Genomic DNA, 22,581 nt, shown 5'->3' on the forward strand with positions numbered 1-22,581 from the left:
TTACACTGTTGAATTTATCTTAATGCTGCCAGCGTTTTCAGCTGTATACAGTTATTTCCCACAGATGATCCTCAGGGTCTATGATCTTCTAGAAACTTTCCCTCGAACCCCCTGTCTCAACGAGGGTGCCGCACCCGGGCAGAGAAAGGAAGAGATAAATGTAAAGCTAAAGGGACCCCTGACCTTTAGGTCCAGTCGCGGACGACTCTGGACTTGCGTCGCTCACAGGCGGGGGTGGGCGTGGTTACCTGCGGAATAATGGACGCTCCGCTCGGCCTACCAGGTTGAGCCGCTGCCTGCGGAGGCAGCCAATGAAAACGAGCCCTTCTCCAGCCAATCGGCGCGTTTCCGTCGAAGGGGAGCTGGCGTCGTCAGGGTGCCTCCTTCCTTTGCTGCGAGAGTGGCGTCGTTGGCTGGCGGGTGGGGGGCTGTGTCTCTTTAAGAATGGAACGCGGAGCTCCGCGGGCTGCGGCCGAGGGTACATTGTGACGTCGCCGCGCCATTGTGACGTCGAAAGGGACCCCCCCACCCCCCAAATAAGAGGCGCCTGCGAAGTCGGAGGAGGAGGAGGAAAGCGGACGGAGCTCTCTCCCTTCTCCATTGTGGCTCCCGCCCTGGGGCGCCTCTGGGATTCCCGCGCGCTGCTTCCCCCGGCTCCCGAGCCAGCCCTTCTCGCCTTCAGCCATGCTGACCAGAGCATGGACTCCGCGGAAGGCGATGTGCTGTCGACGCGGGAGCAGCTCTTCCACGAGCGGGTCCGGGAGTGCCTCGTGAGTAGACGGCCGCCGGTGCGGGGATGTTCCCGGGACAGCAAAGGCGGGGTGGGGGGAGTTGGCTTTGGGTCACAGAAGAGGAAGCGACTTGCTCCCCCCCCCCGCTTGCACCCCTCGCCCCCCCCCCCGGTTTTCGGGTGGCCGCGCGTCTGGAATCTCCCGGACACACACATGTCCGGGGGAATCCGGACGCGTGGCCACCGACGTCGGCGGTGTCGATTTCCGCTTTAAATAGCTAGAACTTTGGCGTAAATAAATAGCTCGACAACTTTTCCACCCGCCGATTTTCAGCCTTTGAAATATGGGAAGCCTAGACCTGGGGGGGGGTGAGCAGCGCTTACTTCCCGTGTAGACCCAGTTGGGATGGTACCGTAGGCTGCCTGACACAGAGGCTGTGAAGGGGGCATTGGCTGGCGAGGCGGAAAAGCCCCCAATTTTCAGGTAGGAGAGAGCAACAAGTCCCGTCAGGCCTCCTCTGCGGTGAAACGTCTCTGCAACACAGAGGATTGTGCTGTCATAACCTGGTAGTTGAGAAGGCGGGTTGAGAAATTGAGGTCGAGCATGTCACTTGCAGAGTTTTGCTCGCTTAGGGAGAGAATAAGCAGTGAGTCAACTTATTTACGGCGGCTGAGACAACTGAGATCTTCTCCTCCCCCCCCCCGTTTGTTTTTATCTATGTTTCTCGTGGAGTTCTTAACATCGCAACAACATAATCTGTAATTATGCAGTAATTGAAAGACTAAATTAATGTCGTTGCACAAAGTTGTTCGTTTTATTTGAGTGACTTATTTGTGTGTGCCCCCCCCCTTTATAGAGCTGCCCTGATAACAGGAGTTCTTGGGACAACTTCTGTATCTAGAATAACAGAACTGTGGAGTTGAAAGGGACCACAAGGGTGATATAGGCCCGTCCCCTGCAATGCAATAATATTTTGCCCATGGTCTATTGATTGAGTCTGCTGAAGCCCACTGGGTGACCTTGGCCCAGTCACTACCTCTCAGCCTAACCTACCTCACAGGGATGTTGTGAGGATAAAAAGGAGAAGGGGAGATGCGTTGTATACCACCTTTTGCTTCTCGGAGGAAAGATGGGATATACGGTAAATATAACAATGGCTAATAATTAAATACTGACCTGACCTGATCAAGGTAACCCAGCGAGCGTCACAACCCAGTGGATATTGGAGCCGTAGTCTTCTTGCCCAGGTCCCATATAGTGCTTTTCTGGTGAGCAAAAACAGGCTGGACTCTGCTTTGAGAAGCCTAGAGTCTAGCTCATGGGTAGGGAAACTACGGCCCGGGGGCCAAATCCGGCCCGCGGACAGTCCGGGAATCAGCGTGTTTTTAAATGAGTAGAATGTGTCCTTTTATTTAAAATGCATCTCTTTATTTGTGGGGCATAGGAATTCGTTCATTATTTTTTTCAAAATATAGTCTGGTCTGAGGGACCAGCCCCCTGCTGTAAAAGTTTGCTGACCCCTGGTCTAAGCTGCGGACTGCTTTTGTTTTGCATTCTCCAACAGCATGTTTGGCACTGGTGAGTTGTGGGGTGTATGTGTGTGCCTAGATAGCTGAAATAAGAAGCATTCATGACTGTGAGTCTTCCTGACCAAGAGAAGTCTGGTGTCATGGGCTGGCTGAGTCAGGGCCGGGCAGGCCAGACCATCTGTAATGTTCAAATACAATGGTACCTCGGGTTAAGTACTTAATTTGTTCCGGAGGTCCGTTCTTAACCTGAAACTGTTCTTAACCTGAAGTACCACTTTAGCTAATGGGGCCTCCTGCTGCTGCCGTGCCGCCGGAGCACGATTTCTGTTCTCATGCTGAAGCAAAGTTCTCAACCTGAAGCACTATTTCTGGGTTAGTGGAGTCTGTAACCTGAAGCGTATGTAACCCGAGGTACCACTGTACTTATTCCAAGCTGTTTCATGAAAGCAGAAGGTTGCATGTTTGTGTTCATTTCTGGAGGATTAATGTGTGCGCGCATTTGATTTGCCCTTGGTGATGATACAGCAGATGATCTAGTGCAGGAATAAGGAAACTATTCCCATTCCAATCAGCCCTAGCCAGCGATGATGGGAGCTGTAGTTCCATAAAATGAAAGGCTGCTGTTTCCCCATCTCTGGGCTTTAGGCTTCAAAATTATATTAACTGCTTGTGCCTCCATTTTCAAACGGCATCTTCTCTGACTGGGTAACCTTGAGGCATCTTAGTCCCACCTTCAAGCTTTTCTGGAAATTGGAATAATCGTGGCTTGCTTCACAATAGAGTATGTGACAGCAAACATCTTGCCTGTGTTTTCCTTTGGTGAACTGGTTGCTTGGCCTTTGTGCAAATAAAGTTGGCATTTCCAGATCGCAGGCTGGGTACTTCTGTACCTTTTAAAAACAGAATTGGGAGAGGTAACAGCCATGTTTTTGTGTCTCCCTGCTTCCCCTCCTGTTGCCTGTCTTAGAATCATAGAGTTGGAAGAGACCACAAGGGCCATTGAGTCCAACCCCCTGCCAAGCAGGAAACACCATCAGAGCACTCCTGACATATGGTTGTCAAGCCTCTGCTTAAAGACCTCCAAAGAAGGAGACTCCACCACACTCCTTGGCAGCAAATTCCACTGTCAAACAGCTCTTACTGTCAGGAAGTTCTTCCTAATGTTTAGGTGGAATCTTCTTTCCTGCAGTTTGGATCCATTGCTCTGTGTCCGCTTCTCTGGAGCAGCAGAAAACAACCTTTCTCCCTCCTCTATGTGACATCCTTTTATATATTTGAACATGGCTATCATATCACCCCTTAACCTCCTCTTCTCCAGGCTAAACATGCCCAGCTCCCTTAGCCGTTCCTCATAAGGCATCGTTTCCAGGCCTTTGACCATTTTGGTTGCCCTCCTCTGGACACGTTCCAGTTTGTCAGTGTCCTTCTTGAACTGTGGTGCCCAGAACTGGACACAGTACTCCAGGTGAGGTCTGACCAGAGCAGAATACAGTGGCACTATTACTTCCCTTGATCTAGATGCTATACTCCTATTGATGCAGCCCAGAATTGCATTGGCTTTTTTAGCTGCCGCGTCACACTGTTGGCTCATGTCAAGTTTGTGGTCAACCAAGACTCCTAGATCCTTTTCACATGTACTGCTCTCAAGCCAGGTGTCACCCATCTTGTATTTGTGCCTCTCATTTTTTTTGCCCAAGTGCAATACTTTACATTTCTCCCTGTTAAAGTTCATCTTGTTTGTTTTGGCCCAGTTCTCTAATCTGTCAAGGTCGTTTTGAAGTGTGATCCTGTCCTCTGGGGTGTTAGCCACCCCTCCCAGTTGGGTGTCATCTGCAAATTTGATCAGGATGCCCTTGAGTCCATCATCCAAGTCGTTGATAAAGATGTTGAATAAGACCGGGCCCAAGCTGTCTTCCTCTTCCACATGCTGTGTGACCTCCTTTGAGTGTTTCCTAACAGGGGAGGAAGGAGGAAGAGAGAGGAGAAACTGTCCTTAACATAATTTCCCAATTCAGATGCCATTTTAAAGGTGTGTGGGAGAAACTCTAGGGTGTTACCTGGCCAGGATGCCAACTTCTAAGAAATGCATGCAGATAGATGGCTATCTGTGAAGGACTGGCATACGTGTCCCTATTTTGCTGTTAAGTTGTATGTTTGGGAGGTAAAGGTTGCTTAGCCAAACAAGCCTCAAAGGTGTTCAGAACTGTTCTCAGCCATACTGACATTTGCTTTCAGGAGCTTTCTCTTTTCTGTGAGCTGTACATTCGAATGAGCGTTTGTTGTCTTGGTGTATTTCTGAAGTTCAGAAGATCAGGATCTGAATGAAAGACCATTTGGGAACACCATGCACACTACTTTCAGCGTCTAGAAGGATGGGCAAGATACAGCTGTAAAAAACCTGCCAACAGATTAGTAATTTGACAGTGTTCTTTTACATAAACTCTGTATGTGTCCCATTCTCTGATAAATTTTTCATCTGCAACGTCTCTTAACCTGATAGTCTCACCAGTTCAGCGTATTCCCTTAATTGGTTTTGTCAATCTAGTTTAGATGGTATATCCTATCCTTCCCCGTCTTTTGCAATTAAAATTCTGGCTGCCACAGTGGCATACATAAAGATTCTCCTGAGCTTTTTGAAATTTCATGACCCATAATTCCTAGCAGGAAGGCTTCAGGTTTTTTTCGGGAAAGAGCATTTAAACATTTTCTTAAGCTTGTTGTAAATCATTTCCTGAAACTGTCTAATCTTTTTACAGTTCCACCACGTGTGAATCCATGTGCCTTCAGCCTCCCTGCATTTCTAACATACGCTTGTCCTGGATCTAAATATTTTAGCTAACTTAACAGGTGTCAAATGCCACCTGTAAAGCATTTTCATGCAATTCTCTTTTAAACTGTAAAGGTAAAGGGACCCCTGACCATTAGGTCCAGTCGTGGCTGACTCTGGGGTTTCGGGGCTCATCTCGCTTTATTGGCCGAGGGAGCCGGCATACAGCTTCCAGTTGCAGACGACTCTGAGGTTGCGGCACTCATCTTGCTTTACTGGCCGAGGGATCCGGCGTTTGTCCGCAGACAGCTTCCGGGTCATGTGGCCAGCATGACTAAGCTGCTTCTGGCGAACCAGAGCAGTGCATGGAAACGCTGTTCACCTTCCCACCGGAGCAGTACCTATTTATCTACTTGCACTTTGACATGCTTTCGAACTGCTAGGTTGGCAGGAGCAGGGACCAAGCAATGGGAGCTCACCCCGTTGCAGGGATTCGAACCGCCAACCTTCTGATCGGCTAGTCCTAAGCTCTGTGGTTTAACCCACAGTGCCACCCGGGTCCCTCTTTTAAATTGTAGCATGCTGTAAATTTGATGTCTTCCCTCCAGAGTCATGATACACACCTCTTATCATGCCTTCTCCCCTTTACTTGGAAGCTGCCAGTCTTGCAAGCCTTCTTCATAGGAGACTTGCACCAATCCCTTCAACTTGTGGATTCCACTTTCCTGAATCTTTTCTAGCTCTACAATGAGCAGAACCTTCTCTAGAGCTATTCTGCTTTCACCACAGGGAGTAGCCTGTGTTACACCTCCATTAGAAACTCTCCTGGACTTTCTCTCTCTCTCTCTCAATTATTTATTTGGTTTTCCAATTAAAATTTTTATAATCACAAACATACAACATAAAGACAAGATTCCAAAGAATCTCCCGGACTTCCCTCCTCCCCTTTTGGGTCCTATTATTACCGTATTTTTCGCCCTATAGGACGCACTTTTTCCCCTCCAAAAATGAAGGGGAAATGTGTGTGCGTCCTATGGGGTGAATGCAGGCTTTCGCTGAAGCCTGGAGAGCGAGAGGGGTTGGTGCGCACCGACCCCTCTCGCTCTCCAGGCTTCAGGAAGCTATCTGCAAGCCCTGGGAGCCTGGCGGGAGTTCCTGCCGGGCTCCCAAGGCTTGCGGACAGCAGTCTGTTCTGGGGGCTGGGGTCAGGGGAAGCTCGGGCTTCACCCGCCCCAACCCCGTGGCTGGGGGGGGAAAATAATTTTTTTCTTTATTTCCCCCCCCAAAAAAACCTAGGTGTGCCCTATGGGCCGGTGCACCCTATAGGGCGAAAAATACGGTAGTCCTTTCCTCTTGCATCTTTTATAATACAGTGGAACCTCGGTTCCAGAACGCCGAAAACCTGGAAGTAAATCCTTCCTGTTTCAAACGTTTTTTCGAACCTGAATGTGCGACGTGGCTTCTGCTGAGTGCAAGAAGCTCTTGCAGCCAACGGGAGCCGCGCCTCAGTTTCTGAATGTTTCAGAAGCCAAACAGGCGTACGGAACGGATTTTGTTTGAGGACCGAGGTTCCACTATAATCCAAATCGTATACATCTCCATTATATCCAAAATTCACCGTTAAACGACAAGTGTTATTTGAATCCTACTGACGATTTTCACTGTTTACAATGGTTTTTAAGGTAATGGCCTTTCTCTTTCTTTGTCCCCCGCCCTTCCCAGATTTAAGTCAAGACTCTGCTGTGTCACACAGGGACTTCTGAGGTGAAGCTTTTGGAATGCTTGCTAAGAGTTCCATTTTGGCACCTGATGCACAAGCAGCTCAGTTTCAGAGTGCTGGGTGGGATGTTGTTTTTTTCTGGATGGCAGCATTAGCAAGAGTTGCATCTCTATTTGTGGCCCTGTCTCTGCCCAGAGACAGCCCCGCATGCAACTTATGCATGATATGAGGAGGTTGGCAAGCCGAGAGATTCCTGGCATCCCTCCCTCTCTGGTGCAGCGAGTTCAGCTTCCCAACGTGGCTTTGTGTGCTAAAGGTTAGTCCGAAGTCCCATCTGCGGACTCTGGAGTGTTAGCAAGGATTTGGAGTTCTGTAACGGCTTCAGTAATCTGCTTAGCCGGGATAATACTGGGGAGTTGCGTAATACGAGTGTATAGCTCTAGAACATGGGTAGGCAAACTAAGGTCTGGGGGCCGGATCCGGCCCAATCGCCTTCTCAATCTGACGGTCTAGGAATCAGCGTGTTTTTACATGAGTAGAATGTGTCCTTTCATTTAAAATGCATCTCTGGGTTATTTGTGAGGGCTGCCTGGTGTTTTGACATGAGTAGAATGTGTGCTTTTATTTAAAATGCATCTCTGGGTTATTTGTGGGGCATAGGAATTCGTTCATTTTTAATTTTCCCCAAGATATAGTCCAGCCTCCCCCCCACAAGGTCTGAGGGACAATGGACCAACCCCCTGCTGAAAAGGTTTGCTGACCCCTGCTCTAGAGAGCCATGTTGGCAGAAGAAGCGACCTTTAAACGTGTGTGTTTTCACTTGGGAGGAGCCGGTGTTGAGCCACTGGGATGTGTTGACAAGCATGCCCAAGGAATTTAGTCCAGGGTTAGGTAACATAGTGCCCTTTCCCTTCCTGCTGGACTAAAACTCCCATAATTCCTGACCACTGACTTATGCCAGCTGGATCTGATGGGAATTGTAGTTGAGCAACATCAGTGCTTTTAAATTTGCCAGGCGACAGGCAGATTTTGTATCAGGCTATTGGCCGCTTGTGACCAAGTGAAGATGCCCAGGGGCCAGGATGGCTCCTGACTTTTCCACCAGCTGGAGCTGCAGGCCTGGGAATCATTGGATCTGAACTGTTTTCACACACTAGCAACATATCCTGCAGAACTCTACCTGTTATATTACATCTGCACAATCAGAATGAATTTCAGGAAGCAAACAGTCGTATTGCGGGGAAAAGGACTTTTGAGTCACCTGGCTCCAAAATGGCAACTAGGCATTCTGATTTGGGGAGTGCAACCCTGGTTTAAGGAGCCATTTGGTGCTTACCACATACAGTGGTACCTCTGGTTACGTACTTAATTCGTTCCGGAGGTCTGTTCTCAACCTGAAAATGTTCTTAACCTGAAGCACCACTTTAGCTAATGGGGCCTCCTGCTGCTGCCGTGCCGCCACCACGCGATTTCTGTTCTCATCCTGAAGCAAAGTTCTTAACCCGAGGTACTATTTCTGGGTTAGTGGAGTCTGTAACCCGAAGCGTATGGAACCTGAAGCGTATGGAACCTGAGGTACTACTGTAATGAGTTTTTAGCACTGAGCATATGAAGGGCACCATGTTGAAAACATAAGAAGAGTTCTCCTGAATCAGGCCAAACACATTGTCCTGCATCTCTACAGTGGTACCTCAGGTACCACTTAATTCGTTCTGGGGGTCTGTTCTTAACCAGAAACTGTTCTTAACCTGAGGTACCACTTTAGCTAATGGGGCCTCCTGCTGCCGCCGCACGATTTCTGTTCTCGTCCTGCAGCAAAGGTCTTAACCCGAGGTATGATTTCTGGGGTTATGGAGTCTGTAACCCAAAGCAGCTGTAACCCGAGGTACCACTGTATAGTCTGTTCAAAGAAGTGACCATCCACATGCATCTGAGAAGTTCAGAAGCCGGGCATCAGGGCTGTAGCTCACTGGTGGTTTAAGGTAACTGGCGTTCAGTGTCCTATTTATTCTGAACCCAGAGCTTCTAGCCAGCTAGCCATTCCTGTCTAATTGGAGGCGATAGACCTATCTCCCATTAATTTATGTCATTTTTTAAACTGGGGAGTAAGAATAGCCTTCAACAGGAGATCAGATATGGGGTGTGTGTTGAACTGTAGGTTGGTTGCATCTCCATGTTTGCTTGTGTGCCATAATGCTACTCTTTGCACTTCTAAAAATCCAGCAAACATTCAAACACGAGAGGCATGCATAATTCATCCCCTTGAGCCATCCAGATACTGTAGTAATCTTTGAGCCAGCTTAGGCTCAGTGGTTGTGTTTCATCGGCTGCTGCAGGCATGCTTCCAGAATTTCCCCCCAGGTAGAACTGTTGACCTGAAAATGTCTTTGTCATAAGGATTTATTAGGACGCTTCCTCCATTGCTGCCATCTCATGTTCTCAGCAGTGCTCGAAATTAGCCAGGCGCATTTTGCACCTGGCTTTTGACCACTTGTGACCAAGTGAAGATGCCTGGGCACCAAGATGGCGTTTGATGTCTCTGCCATTTGGAGGTGCATGCCTGGGGATTATTGGTTCTGGACTGTTTTCACATGCTAATACCCCATCCTGTAGAATTCTGTCACTTACATGTTATCTGCACAACTGGAATGAATTTCTGGAACCAAATTGCTTTTGTGTGTGTGCAGCCTGAGCGGGAGCAGTCCCCGTTAAGAAAAAGAGGTTGGAATAGGTCAGTATATATGTGGACTGTCCCTGGATCAAGTGACTTTTCTTCTTTATGTTCTCAGAGCTCTTAACCTAGCTCAAGGTTGTCATCTGAACTATCCAGATGTTTGACTGAGAATTGATCACAGTCAGCCCATCATTTGAAAAATAAGTCTTTAGGGGGCGTCTTGCCCCCAAAGGGCAACTAGACAGTCTGTTTTGGCGACTGCAACCTTGTTTCAAGGAGCCATTTGGCACCTAGCTTATACAGTGGTACCTTGGGTTAAGTACTTAATTAGTTCCGGAGGTTCATTCTTAACCTGAAACTGTACTTAACCTGAAGCACCACTTTAGCTAATGGGGCCTCCCGCTGCCGCCGCACGATTTCTGTTCTCATCCTGAAGCAAAGTTCTTAACCCGAGGTACTATTTCTGGGTTAGCGGAGTATGTAACCTGAAGCGTATGTAACCTGAAGCGTATGTAACCCGAGGTACCACTGTATACAATGAAAGAAATTTGCCGTGCAACATCGGTCCTCCATTCTCATATACATCAATGAGCCAGCCCATAGTCTCAACAGTGGGGTAGCCAACCTGGTGCTCTCTAAATGTTTTGGATTTCAGTTTCTATCAGTTCCAGCCTAGCATGTTCCTACAGCCAGGAATGATGGGAGTTGTAGTGCAGCAGGATCTAGAGCCAGCATAAGCAAACTCCGGCCCTCCAGATGTTTGGGACTACAATTCCCATCATCCCTGACCATTGGTCCCCTTAGCTAGGGATGATGGGAATTGTGGTCCCAAACGTCGGGAGGGCCGGAGTTTGCCTATGTCTGATCTAGAGACTCCCAGGTTGGCTTCCCTTGCTTCAAGGACACTATCTGAAAAGCAAATACAACTTTTTGGCCCCTTTCTGTGTGTTGCCCAAAGCCTGCACTGGTGCAATGGACTCAAGTCTGTGAAAACTGATGCGTAGTAAGTGCAAGTAAAGTCTTTGAGGTGCCGTAAGGCTCTTGGTGGTCTGTGTTACAGCTAAAACGACCAATGCAGTTGCCCCCTCTGGAAATGGTTCCCAGGGACTCTGGGGTTGCGGCGCTCATCTCGCTCTGTAGGCCGAGGGAGCCGGGGTACAGCTTCCGGGTCACGTGGCCAGCATGACTAAGCCACTTCTGGCGAACCAGAGCAGCGCACGGAAACCTTCCTGCTGGAGCGGTACCTATTTATCTACTTGCACTTTGACGTGCTTTTGAACTACTAGATTGGCAGGAGCAGGGTCCAAGCAATGGGAGTTCACCCCGTCGCGGGGATTCGAACCACCGACCTTCTGATCAGCAAGTCCTAGGCTCTGTGGTTTAACCCACAGCGCCACCTGCGTCCCCCTAAGCAAGAATACATGTGCACAATTTCCTGAGGGATGTCCGTCCAGAGATTAGTTAATGGTGGCTGGTCATGATATATAGATGGAGTTGTAGGCTCCAGCTGATATAAAATGTAAAGTCAGTTCATAAAAGTATAGTCGTACCTCGGCTTCCAAACGCCTTGGGAGTCAAATGTTTTGGCTCCCGAACGATTGAAAACCAGAAGTGAGTGTTCCGGTTTTCAAATGTTCTTTTGGAAGCCGAACGTCTGACTGGGCTCCCGCGGCTTCCTATTGGCTGCAGGAGCTTCCTGCAGCCAATCAGAAGCCGTGCTTTGGAAGTCGAACATTTCGGAAGTCAAACGGACTTCCCCAGTGGATTCTGTTTGACTTCTGAGGTACGACTGTACTACCGAAAGAATACTTTATGTACTATTGGTAGGAATTTCCTCTAATTTCATAGAGTAGACCCATTTAAATTGTTGTTAGGCACATTAATTGTCATGGGTCTACTCTAAGTAAAAGTTAGTTGAATGCTATCTTTTCTCTGCTCTGCTCCCCCTGGGTTAACCCAAAAAATAGGGGAGACATAACATTGTGAAACCTTCCCCCCATCCTTTTGATGAGCACAAATTGTGCGCCTTTTCTCCTACAGCCCTGATTAATCCTTTCAACAGCAGCTTCCAGATTCAGCAGCAGATGGAACCTTTTGTAAGAACAGCGAAGAGTAATTTTTTTAATGGACCATGGAATTTGGTGTTTGTACAAGGCAGCCTCCAACATTGATTTTAAATGATGGATTTTGACAGCAGATTCCAGTAAGCCTTTTAACAAGCAAAAACCAGAAACCTCTGCCTTAGGACAGTCAGTTCAAGGGTGTCCCAAGCATTTTATAGCTGATATAATCCTGTTTCATAGGCCTCCATTCTTCCAATTGTCAATCTGTTGCTCACCCAGAAGAGCTCTAAAAAACGATCCATTCTCTAGAGGGCTCAAGCTAATGTACCCCTGGGGTGTCTTTCAGTAGTTACTGTATACCAAAGCCATGCCCATTTATGCCATTCACATACCCTCCAACATTTCTCCGGTGAAAATAGGGACATCCCATTCCATAATGATGATTTTACTATTTATACCGCACCCATCTGACTGGGTTGCCCCATCCACTCAGGGCAGCTTCCAACACATGTAAAAACATAATAAAACATTAAACATTAAAAATCTTCCCTCTACAGGGCTGCCTTCAGATGTCTTCTAAAGGTTATATAGTTACTCATCTCCTTGACGTCTGATTGGAGGGCGTTCCACAGGGTGGAACAATGGGGCGCAGTTACTCCATTCAGGACCAGGGAGTCCCCCACACCTGCCCACCCTCTGTCCCCCAGAAAGAATACTTCTACCTTGTCAGAACTCAAATCTCAATCCATTAGCTGCCACCCATCCTCCAACCGCCTCCAGACAGGGTTCGAATTTAGCAGGGCGCCAGGCGCATTTTGCACCTGAAGATTCTCCATTTGCGAGCACCTCAGAAAGTCTGGGTGCCATTTTTTTGCACCTGGCTGACACTGAAGGATTACTGAAATGTACAGTGGTACCTCGGGTTACATACGCTTCAGGTTACACACTCTGCTAACCCAGAAATAGTACCTCGGGTTTAGAACTTTGCTTCAGGATAATAACAGAAATCGGGCTCCGGCAGCGCAGAGGCAGCAGGAGGCCCCATTAGCTAAAGTGGTGCTTCAGGTTAAGAACAGTTTCAAGTTAAGAACGGACCTCCGGAACAAATTAAGTAAACCCGAGGTAGCATTGAATTTGCTTTGAAGCCTCAAAGTATATGTTGAGGATAGACAATCACATCAAGGAGTTTACTAATAAAGTATAGAGCGTTTTGAAAACTGAATAGATACCAATATTTTTATTGTAAACACCAAATTAAACATGTATTAACATTTTCTGCTAAACATGTGGTATTAACAATGTGTCACTTATGTGAATTGCGTATTAGTTCAAAATAATAAAAAGTGTTGCTGGCCCGCCACCGTGGCGACTAGACATTCTGTTTTGGCTCCCAAAACCCAAGTCCCAGAAGCCATTTGGCTCCAAGCTTTTCTATTCCAGTTTCTAACACTGCCTCCAGACCAGGGGATCAGCAAACTTTTTCAGCAGGGGGCCGGTCCGCTGTCCTTCAGACCTTGTAGGGGACCGGACTATATTTTTTTTGGGGGGGGGGGAAATGAACGAATTTCTATGCCTCACAAATAACCCAGAGATGCATTTTAAATAAAAACACACATTCTGCTCATGTAAAAACACCAGGCAGGCCCCACAAATAACCCAGAGATGCATTTAAAATGAAAGGACACATTCTACTCATGTAAAAACACCAGGCAGGCCCCACAAATAACCCAGAGATGCATTTAAAATGAAAGGACACATTCTACTCATGTAAAAACACACTGATTCCTGGACTGTCCGTGGGCCGGATTGAGAAGGCGATTAGGCCGGATCCGGCCCCCGGGCCTTAGTTTGCCTACCCATCCTCCAGACACTCACACAGCATTGGTCCCTGACACAAAGAATTGTGTTATCCTTTTTGCCATCTGGAACTGAACTCCAGGCCTTTCTGCGCTCTGAGGTAAACCTTTGTGGGCTTGCTGCTGCATAGCACATTTCTCCCCCAGCCAAAATAGAACAGCATTTGCAGTCATCAATGCCAGGCACCTGGGCTCATTGATATTGTTAAAATGGTCTGTGGTGAGATCTGTGCTATAGGCATAGCCTGTGTTGAGATTCCCAGCATAGTTGGTTTTGCACTTTGGAACGGGCCTTTTGAGAGTACAAGCAGTTTGTGGCTCGCAGAAAAGCTGACTTGGCAGATGCTCTGGCTGCCGCCGCCGCCGCTCCCAAATAAATGCTGCACATGGAGTCCTTCTGCCGGAATAGTTGGATGTGGCAGCCAGCTTAAAGGATGGGCCAATGGGCAGGCTATGCACTTTATCCCCCAACTTGGCAGTCTTTGTGGGGGAATGGAACTGATAACAGGAAAACTCACTTCCTGTTAAATACCATATTCATCCAGAGCTTCAAAAACCAAAGTGTTATTCCTTTGTTATTCCTATCAAGGACAGCCTTGATAGCTTTTCTTCCTAGTGTTGAATTCTTCACAATGCCTCTTTGCCAGGCACTCATATTCTCAACCCTCACAGCACCTTGCTTGAGTCACTGGTGTGTGTTCTGCTCTACTTATTGAGAGAAGCTGGTAACCTGCTGCCTTCATGGTTTGAAATGTAATGTCATTGCGTGCCTCAGGCTCAAAACAGGGCTGTGTGAAATCTACAATTCCACAATGGCACCTTGTTTGTTAATGGTGACAATTTGTTTTCTGGGTTGCAGAGATCGGCATCTTAAACCATCTCTGCTCTTAATTTCAATCTCTCTCTCTCTTGTTAAAAGCAAGCTTCTACCTAGCCTCTTCTACCTACGGGACCGCCTCTCCCGGTATGCCCCACGGAGAGCCTCAAGGTCCATAAATAGCAACACCCTAGTGGTCTAAGGAAGTTAGATTGGCTTCAACCAGAGCCAGGGCCTTTTCAACTCTGGCTCCGGCCTGGTGGAACGCTCTGCCTCATGAGACCAGGGCCCTGCAGGATCTGATTTCTTTCCGCAGGGCCTGTAAGACAGAGTTGTTCCGCCTGGCCTTTGGCTTGGAGCCAATTTGATTCCCTCCCTCCCTCTCTTTCTTTTTTCTTTTCCTTCTCCTCCTGCGAGGAGGCTACATTTTAATATTTTAATGTTTCAGTATTTTAATGTTGTATTTTAATTTTGTTTTTAAGTTGTAATCATTCAACTTGTTTTTATTATTGCTTGTAAGCCGCTCTGAGCCCAGCCTTGGCTGGGGAGGGGGGGGTTATAAATAAATGTTGTTGTTATTATTATTATTATTATTATTATTTATTATTGCTGTACAAGCTGGTTTAGAAAATGCCTGATAGTCTTGGAATGCCTGTGGGGTGCTGAGCTGGAGTCATGCACGTGCATTTTGCTTTTTAGTGCTTCTGTGAAGACAATAAACCTTTTTTTCTGATGATCAAGGTGCATTTTGCAGAGACAAAGAACAATTGAGACCAGCATGGTCTTCCCAAATATCTCTGATTATAAAGCATTCACATTTCCCCTTCCAGCTTTCAGGCATCTGAAAGAGTAATTCTGCATTTAAAAGAGGTAAAGGTAAAGGACGCCTGACAGTTAAGTGCAGTTGTGAATGACTCTGGGGTTGCGGCGCTCATCTCGCTTTACTGGCCGAGGGAGCTGACGTTTGTCTGCAGACAGTTTTTCTGGGTCATGTGGCCACCATGACTAAGCCGCTTCTGACGAAACCAGAGCAGCGCACGGAAACGCCATTTACCTTCCCGCCGGAGCGGTACCTATTTTTCTACTTGCACTTTAACGTGCTTTTGAACTGCTAGGTGGGCAGGAGCAGGGACCGAGCAACGGGAGCTCACCCTGTCGCAGGGATTCAAACCGCCGGCTTTCCCATCAGTGGTTTAGACCACAGCGCCACCCGCGTCCCAATTCTGCATTTAGTTTTGTGCAAATACCATCTGAAGCAATAGTCTCCATTTGAGGGAGAACACAGGTATTTGGGTATCACCTGAGAAACCGGGAGAGGCAGTTGGTTGCTAAGACCTGTTTTTCCCTCCCACACTCAGATTCTGAACAGTTGTCCTGGTTGTTGTTTTTTTTTTTATCTTCACTGCTCCCTCCACCTATCCACAACAGGCCATATCTCCTGAGCCAAACTCCTTGCTTCAGCAGAGACAGCGTGGAACTCCAAACCTGAACTTTCAGCTTCTGATTACTTGCGTGTTCTTGTGTCAGCGAACATCTTGCTGCATACAAATATGCAGAGCAATAAAAAATTTTTTGCATGCCAAGATAATCTCCAGTGGTTCTGAAAGAAGTTCAGAAATCTCATGCCAGAGATCAATGCTGATAGGCATGTTTATTGGAAGGTTTAGTGTTCCAGGCATAGCAGGTTCCTGGCTGGCTTGAACTCTTGTCTGTGTGTAAGCAATGCTGGCTGGCCTTTGGTTGCCCTACCAAATCAAGTCTTTCAGGTCTTCTGTGCTTCTTGTCTTCCTTCCGAGTCAGCTCCACCTCAGCAATTCAGTGGGGAAATCAACCCTCTAATAGGTTAATGTAACTAGGGCTTCCCTACGTCCAGAATTTTCAGGATGCACCTGGGATTCATCCTTCGGAAACAGCATTTGGTGAAATTTCCAAAAATCAGAAAAAATGTCTGGGAAAACCCAGGTGTATGGCAACCCATGTAGTTTTCTTGGCAAATTTCCTTTAAAATACCTCAAAAACAGTTCAACAACTGTATCCGGATTTCCATTTTTTGAAATATGGCAACCCTAATAATGTAGAGATCCTCTTATTATCTAGACACTGGTCTGTGTCTTGTTCCCAACCTCTCCATCAAATACAGGAGTAGAAATGTGGGGCTCTCCAGATTTTTGTTTTTCTCAACTACAGTTCCCATCATCCTTTATCATTGGCCGTGACAACTGGAGCTGATGGGAATTGGAGTCTGAGAAGCTTTGGGGAGCCACAAAGGTTCCCTACCCCTGTGGGCAGGCTCTTCAGCAGTCTTCCGATAGTCATTGGCTAGCACGTTGCATACAATTTTTTTAGGGGGGGGGGAGTGTTGGATTAAAACATTAGAAACCCGAGGTACTATTTCTGGGTTAGCAGAGTCTGTAACCTGAAGCGCATGTAACCTGAGGTACCACTGTACGTTTTCGAGCACAATCCCTGAATGGCCTCGGCCCAGTATACCTGAAGGAGCATCTCCACCCCCATCGTTCAGCCCGGACACTGAGGTCCAGCGCCGAGGGCCTTCTGGCGGTTCCCTCACTGCGAGAAGTAAAGCTACAGGGAACCAGGCAGAGGGCCTTCTCTGTAGTGGCACCTGCCCCATGGAACGCCCTCCCATCCGATGTCAAAGAGATAAACAACTACCTGACATTTAGAAGACATCTGAAGGCAGCCCTGTTTAGGAAAGTTTTTGATGTGTGACATTTTAGTGTATTTTTAATCTTTGTTGGAAGCCGCCCAGAGTGGCTGGGGAAACCCAGCCAGATGGGCGGGGTTCAAATAATAAATTATTATTACAGTGGTACCTCGGGTTACAGACGCTTCAGGTTATAGACTCCGCCAGGGAGATAAAGTCCATCTGAGCCCCCAAGCTCGGTGCCGGACGATCCATCGACCTCCCGTAGTCAGGCAATATCAGCAATTCAGCGACACTAAGCCTCAGGCTTAGTGCACACTATAACAGCAGAATTCACACAGCAAAAGGTTGCACAGCATGAGAGCAGAACATGCATATTTACAGTTTTATTCAGCGTTGGTCAGAACAAAGAAAACATGACCGTCTGCTCCGACTGCTCAGGCAAAACAGCAGAAAACGAAAGGAACTTACAACATAAACATCCTGTGAGACAGGAACTTACGCAGGCTGTTATACAAACATCCTGCTCCCTTTTAAGGTGGAACGGAAATATCCTAACAATTTAGAAGACATCTGAAGGCAGCCCTGTTTAGGAAAGTTTTTGATGTGTGACATTTTAGTGTATTTTTAATCTTTGTTGGAAGCCGCCCAGAGTGGCTGGGGAAACCCAGCCAGATGGGCGGGGTTCAAATAATAAATTATTATTACAGTGGTACCTCGGGTTACAGACGCTTCAGGTTATAGACTCCGCCAACCCAGAAACAGTACCTCAGGTTAAGAACTTTGCTTCAGGATGAGAACAGAAATCGTGCTCTGGAGGCGCAGTGGCAGCGAGAGGCCCCATTAGCTAAAGTGGTACCTTAGGTTAAGAACAGTTTCAGGTTAAGAACGGACCTCCAGAATGAATTAAGTTCTTAACCCGAGGTACCCCTGTATTAGTAGTAGTAGTAGTAGTAGTAGTAGTAGTAGTATTGCCTTTGGAAACGTTAACTTCAGGGCATCTTTTAGAAGATTCTAAACAAAACCACTCCAACCTGTTCTGCTGCATAGCTCTCAGGTGTGCCACTTCCCAGGCAGGACAGTCTACCCTTATAATATAATAATAATTATCAAAGCTCAAAGATGCCCTTATGGTGTGAGTTGACTGTTTGGCACTTCCTTTTAAAAGCATAAGCCCCGGGAGAGACCAAACTCTTAAACACAACATTTTGGTCTCTGCTAACACTACCCCACGCAAGCTTTCATTGTCCAAATGATTCCCAGCTCCTGAAACACTGAGGGCTAGAAACATGGCTTTTACGTTTTCTTCTTTATAACCCTACAAAGCAAGCTGAGCTGCCACACTTGAGTTCTTTGAAGTTGCTCCCTCTGTGCTTTATTATTTCAGTCCTCCGGGGGTCTGATGCAAGTCTAGAGAATTTATTTTGTTTTGCTGCGAGGGTTACAGCTTTCAGTTGATAGGCTTATTGGTATGGGACGTTGGGTTTCCCAAAGGCATTTGGAGAGGTGCTGTGTGTGTGTGTGTGTGTGTGTGTGTGTGTGTGTGTGTGTGTGTTGGTGAGTGGGGTCTGCAACAAAAAGTTGCAGTGCGGAATTGCTCCTGTTCAGGTTTCCAGCCATGCCGTTCCATTTTCCTACTCCCACCCCAACAACAATTAGTATCCCATGTCTATTCAGCACACACAGTGGGATGTTTTCTGTCACACACCCCTGCCGGCTTTTTCACAAGACTTTTTAATACAGTGGAACCTTGGTTCTCAAACTTAATCTGTTCCGGAAGTCCCTTCCAAAACCAAAGCGTTCCAAAACCAAGGCGCGCTTTCCCATAGAAAGTAATGCAAAACGGATTAATCTGTTCCAGACTTTGAAAAACAACACCTTAAACAGCAATTTAACATGAATTTTACTATCTAACAAGAGCCATAAAATGAAAACAATAATCAATGTACTGTACTATAAAATAAAGAAGACAGTATTGTAGATGATGAAAATTAAAATTATTATTTTTTCTTACCTGCACTGATGATAGTCATTGTTTGGATGAGGGGGCTTTTATCTATTTCCGCAGTCACACAATCAATCAATCAGTAGCTGAACTGGGTTCCCCACAGTCACAAAAACAAATTAACCGAAAAAGCCTCAAAAAAAACCAACCGCAAAATAAATAGCAAAAACAAAAGAGGCAAACTTAATCCATTCTGGATGTCTGTTTGACTTCCGAAATGTTCGAAAACCAAGGCACAGCTTCTGATTGGTGCTAGAGCCTTGGAAACAATAGCCGACAGCTGTATCGGATGTTCGGCTTGAAAACCGGAACACGTACTTCCGGGTTTTCGGTGTTTGGGAACCAAGTCATTTGAGAACCAAGGTACCACTGTACATTTGTAAACCTTGAAGTGCCCCCCCCTGCATTTTGGCTACATAAGAAGTAGCACTCAAAGAATTGTGTCTGTATTGGTATATATGTTGGTCCAAAATTGGTAGGGGTACAAGGTGACACTGTCTGGGAACCTGGTTTGAGGTAGTGGGTTTATTGCCAGCCAGATGGGCAGGGTATAAATAATAAAATTATTATTATTATTATTATTAGGTGGAGTCAAGTGGCAGTGACCTCCTATGGCATTTTGCAATGTTTTTATAGATCTGTTTCTAGTAATCTTCCCTCCAGAAGAGGCCAAACCCAGCCCTGCCCTGCCCTTGAAATTTCTCGCTGCTGTGAAGCGTGACGCAAATTCAGTATTGTGTATTTTTGTGGCTCATAATCTGGGGAGCCAACTTGGGATTAAAAAGCAGGGTGTGAACATGCACTCCTTTGCAGCCCAAGCTCTCTTATTAGGGGTAAGGTTCTGGAAATATCAGCCTTGGGTTGACATGGTTCTTCCTGACCAAAGCCCCAAAACAGAATCTAAAATGTGGAACTGCAAGCCTCATTCTCAGAAAACCGTGTCTTTCTCTGGGGCAGAAGTAACCAAGACATTGCTCGCCTTTCCAGTTGTTTTGTACTACAACTCCCATCAGCCCCAGCTGGCATGGTCAGTGGTTGGGGGTGATGGGAGTCGTAGTCCAATATCATCTGCAGTTTGGCTACCTCTGCTCAAGGGCCTTGTTTGAGTGGTGTTTTACGCCCTCTTTGAACATTGAGGAAAACATCCTGGACTTTTGCTCCTTGAGGGAAGTACCACATAAGAAGGTTTGCTTAGCATTTCGTCCCAGTGATTTTGCTTCCTGCTTTTCTCTGCCGCTCCCCCCTTCCTCTTTGGAATAAAGAGAAAGGAAGGCTCCCTTTTCCAGGAGATGAGGACATCCTGTCTTTGTTCTGGTAACATACATTGCATGACCAAATGGTCCAGGACTAGGAATCTGTATTGGCCTTAAAGAAGCCCTGCTCTGGGTTTTGGAGAACGGAGGCCAAATTGGGATGAAGCTGAAGAGTCATGGGCACAGTCCCATGTGTGAACAGGGGCTCCTCATCTTTCTTCGACGCCCTCCACTCCTTCTTAAAAGCTTCTCCTAAACGTCAGGTGGGACATTCTGGTGTAGCACCCGAAGGACTGCCCCCCATAAGGAAAAACTACCTGCCGCCATGCTAGTACAAGAACAGTAACACTCCCAGTATGTTTGAGCACAATTCAAAGTGTTGGTGCTGACCTTTAAAGCTCTAAACAGCTTTGGCCCAGTATACCTGAAGGAGCGTCTCCACCCCCATCATTCTACCGCCTCCTGGCGGTTCCCTCCCTGCGAGGAGTGAGGTTGCAGGGAACCAGGCAGAGGGCCTTCCCGGTAGGGGCACCCGCCCTGTGGAACGCCCTCCCAGCAGATGTCAAGGAAATAAACAACTATCTGACTTTTAAAAGACGTCTGAACGCAGCCCTGTTTAGGATAGTTTTTAAAGTTTGATGTTTTATCGCGTTTTTAATATTCTGTTGGGAGCTGCCCAGAGTGGCTGGGGAAACCCAGCCAGATGGGCAGGGTGTAAATAATAAAACTTATTATTATTATTATTATTATTATTAATTATTTGCGTGCACACATGTGCTTCTTTGGATCATGGTCTGCACTCTTAATGCACACTGTTTCCTAGTGTGCGTGCATGCACCATCCATCACATTGCAGTGCAATGTCCTGTTGCTGCTTCAGCTTGCCCCCTCCTCATGGATTGGGAACCTGTAGCTCTTGGTTGCCACATCATGGAGTGTTTAGTGTTTATAGAAATGGGATTTTGAGATGTATGCCTCTGAGAAAATGACACTTGAAACACACCCGGCATGCATTTGAACAGCACAGCCGGAATGTCCTCTTCCGGCCCTTCATCATGTGCCAGATGAAACATCAATGTTTCCTTTGCATGTGACCTCTATGTGTTAGACTTGTGAGAGCACAGCTCTGTATTAGTGATTTATTGCTCATTCCCAAACCTGGCAGGAAGAGGTTAATGTGGGGTGTTTTCTAGGGTTTGTGGAACGTACAGAACGGTAATCTCTTCAGAGCCAGCCCTAGCTTGTTTACATAGCCACATTAGTGCATGGAATGTGGACTCTTCCCAAGGTTCAGTGATAGAAACTTAGATACAGTGGTACCTTGGTTCTCAAACTTAATCCGTTCCAGAAGTCTGTTCCAAAACCAAAACGTTCCAAAACCAAGGCACGCTTTCCCATAGAAAGTAATGCAAAATGGATTAATCCGTTCCAGACTTTTAAAAACAACCTCTAAAACAGCAATTTAACACGAATTTTACTATCTAACGAGACCATTGATCCATAAAATGAAAACAATAATAAAATAAATAAATAGGACAGTATTGTAGATGATAAAAATGAAAATTACTATTTTTTCTTACCTGCACTGTTGATAGTCATTGTTTGGATGGGGGGCTTTTATTCATTTCTGCAGTCACACAATCATTCGGTCAGTAGCTGAACTGGGTTCCCCACAGTCACAAAAGCAAATGTACTGAAAAAGCCTCAAAAACAAAAACGCAAAATAAATAGCAAAAACAAAAGCGGCATACTTACTCCGTTCCGGAAGTCTGTTTGACTTCCGAAATATTCGAAAACCAAGGTGCAGCTTCTGTTTGGTGCAGGTGCCCCAGAAACAATAGCAGACAGTTGCATCGGACATTCGGCTTCCGAAAAACGTTCAAAAACCAGAACACTTACTTCCGGGTTTTCAGCATTTGAGAACCAAAATACCATTGTATACTGTATTAGCTAGGCACCAAATGCCTCCTTCAACCAAGATTACAGTTGCCATTTTGGAGCCAGACAGCTCGAAAGTCTTTTTTTCCAATACCAACCCCTTGGTTCCTGAAATTGGTTCTGATTGTGCAGATGAAATATCGCAGATAGAATTCTGAAGGACATGTTGCTAGTTTGTGAAAATGGGCAAGATCCAAGGATCCCAAGGCATGAACCTCCAGATGGTGGAGACATCAGGCACCAACCTGACACATGGGCATATTCACTTGGTCGCAAGTGTCCGATAGCTAGGTGCAAACGCCTGGTGAATTTCTAATGCTGTTCGCCTCAGGCGTCAAAACGCATTGGACCGGTCCTGGTGGTGTTTAATAGTGCATGAAACATTGGTTATGAACCTTTATACGTTTCCGAGCACAATTCAAAGTGCTGGTGCTGACCTTTAAAGCCCTAAACGGCCTCGGCCCAGTATACCTGAAGGAGCGTCTCCACCCCCATTGTTCTGCCCGGACGCTGAGGTCCAGCGCCGAGGGCCTTCTGGCGGTTCCCTCATTGCAAAAAGCAAAG

The 22,581-nt window shown here is 46.7% G+C and overlaps 1 protein-coding gene across 1 annotated transcript in view; it reads left to right on the plus strand.

Annotated features, from left to right (window-relative positions):
• The first annotated feature begins 311 nt into the window (after nt 1-311).
• The window catches only part of LMBR1L (limb development membrane protein 1 like), a 59,861-nt gene continuing 37,591 nt past the window's right edge, over nt 312-22,581 (plus strand). The window contains exon 1 of the mRNA XM_053380221.1: nt 312-770. Within this exon, the coding sequence (XP_053236196.1) occupies nt 312-770 (459 nt within the window). The remainder of the gene's footprint in view (nt 771-22,581) is intronic.

The sequence above is a fragment of the Podarcis raffonei genome, chromosome 2 (assembly GCF_027172205.1).
Source record: "Podarcis raffonei isolate rPodRaf1 chromosome 2, rPodRaf1.pri, whole genome shotgun sequence".
Taxonomy (NCBI): domain Eukaryota; kingdom Metazoa; phylum Chordata; class Lepidosauria; order Squamata; family Lacertidae; genus Podarcis; species Podarcis raffonei.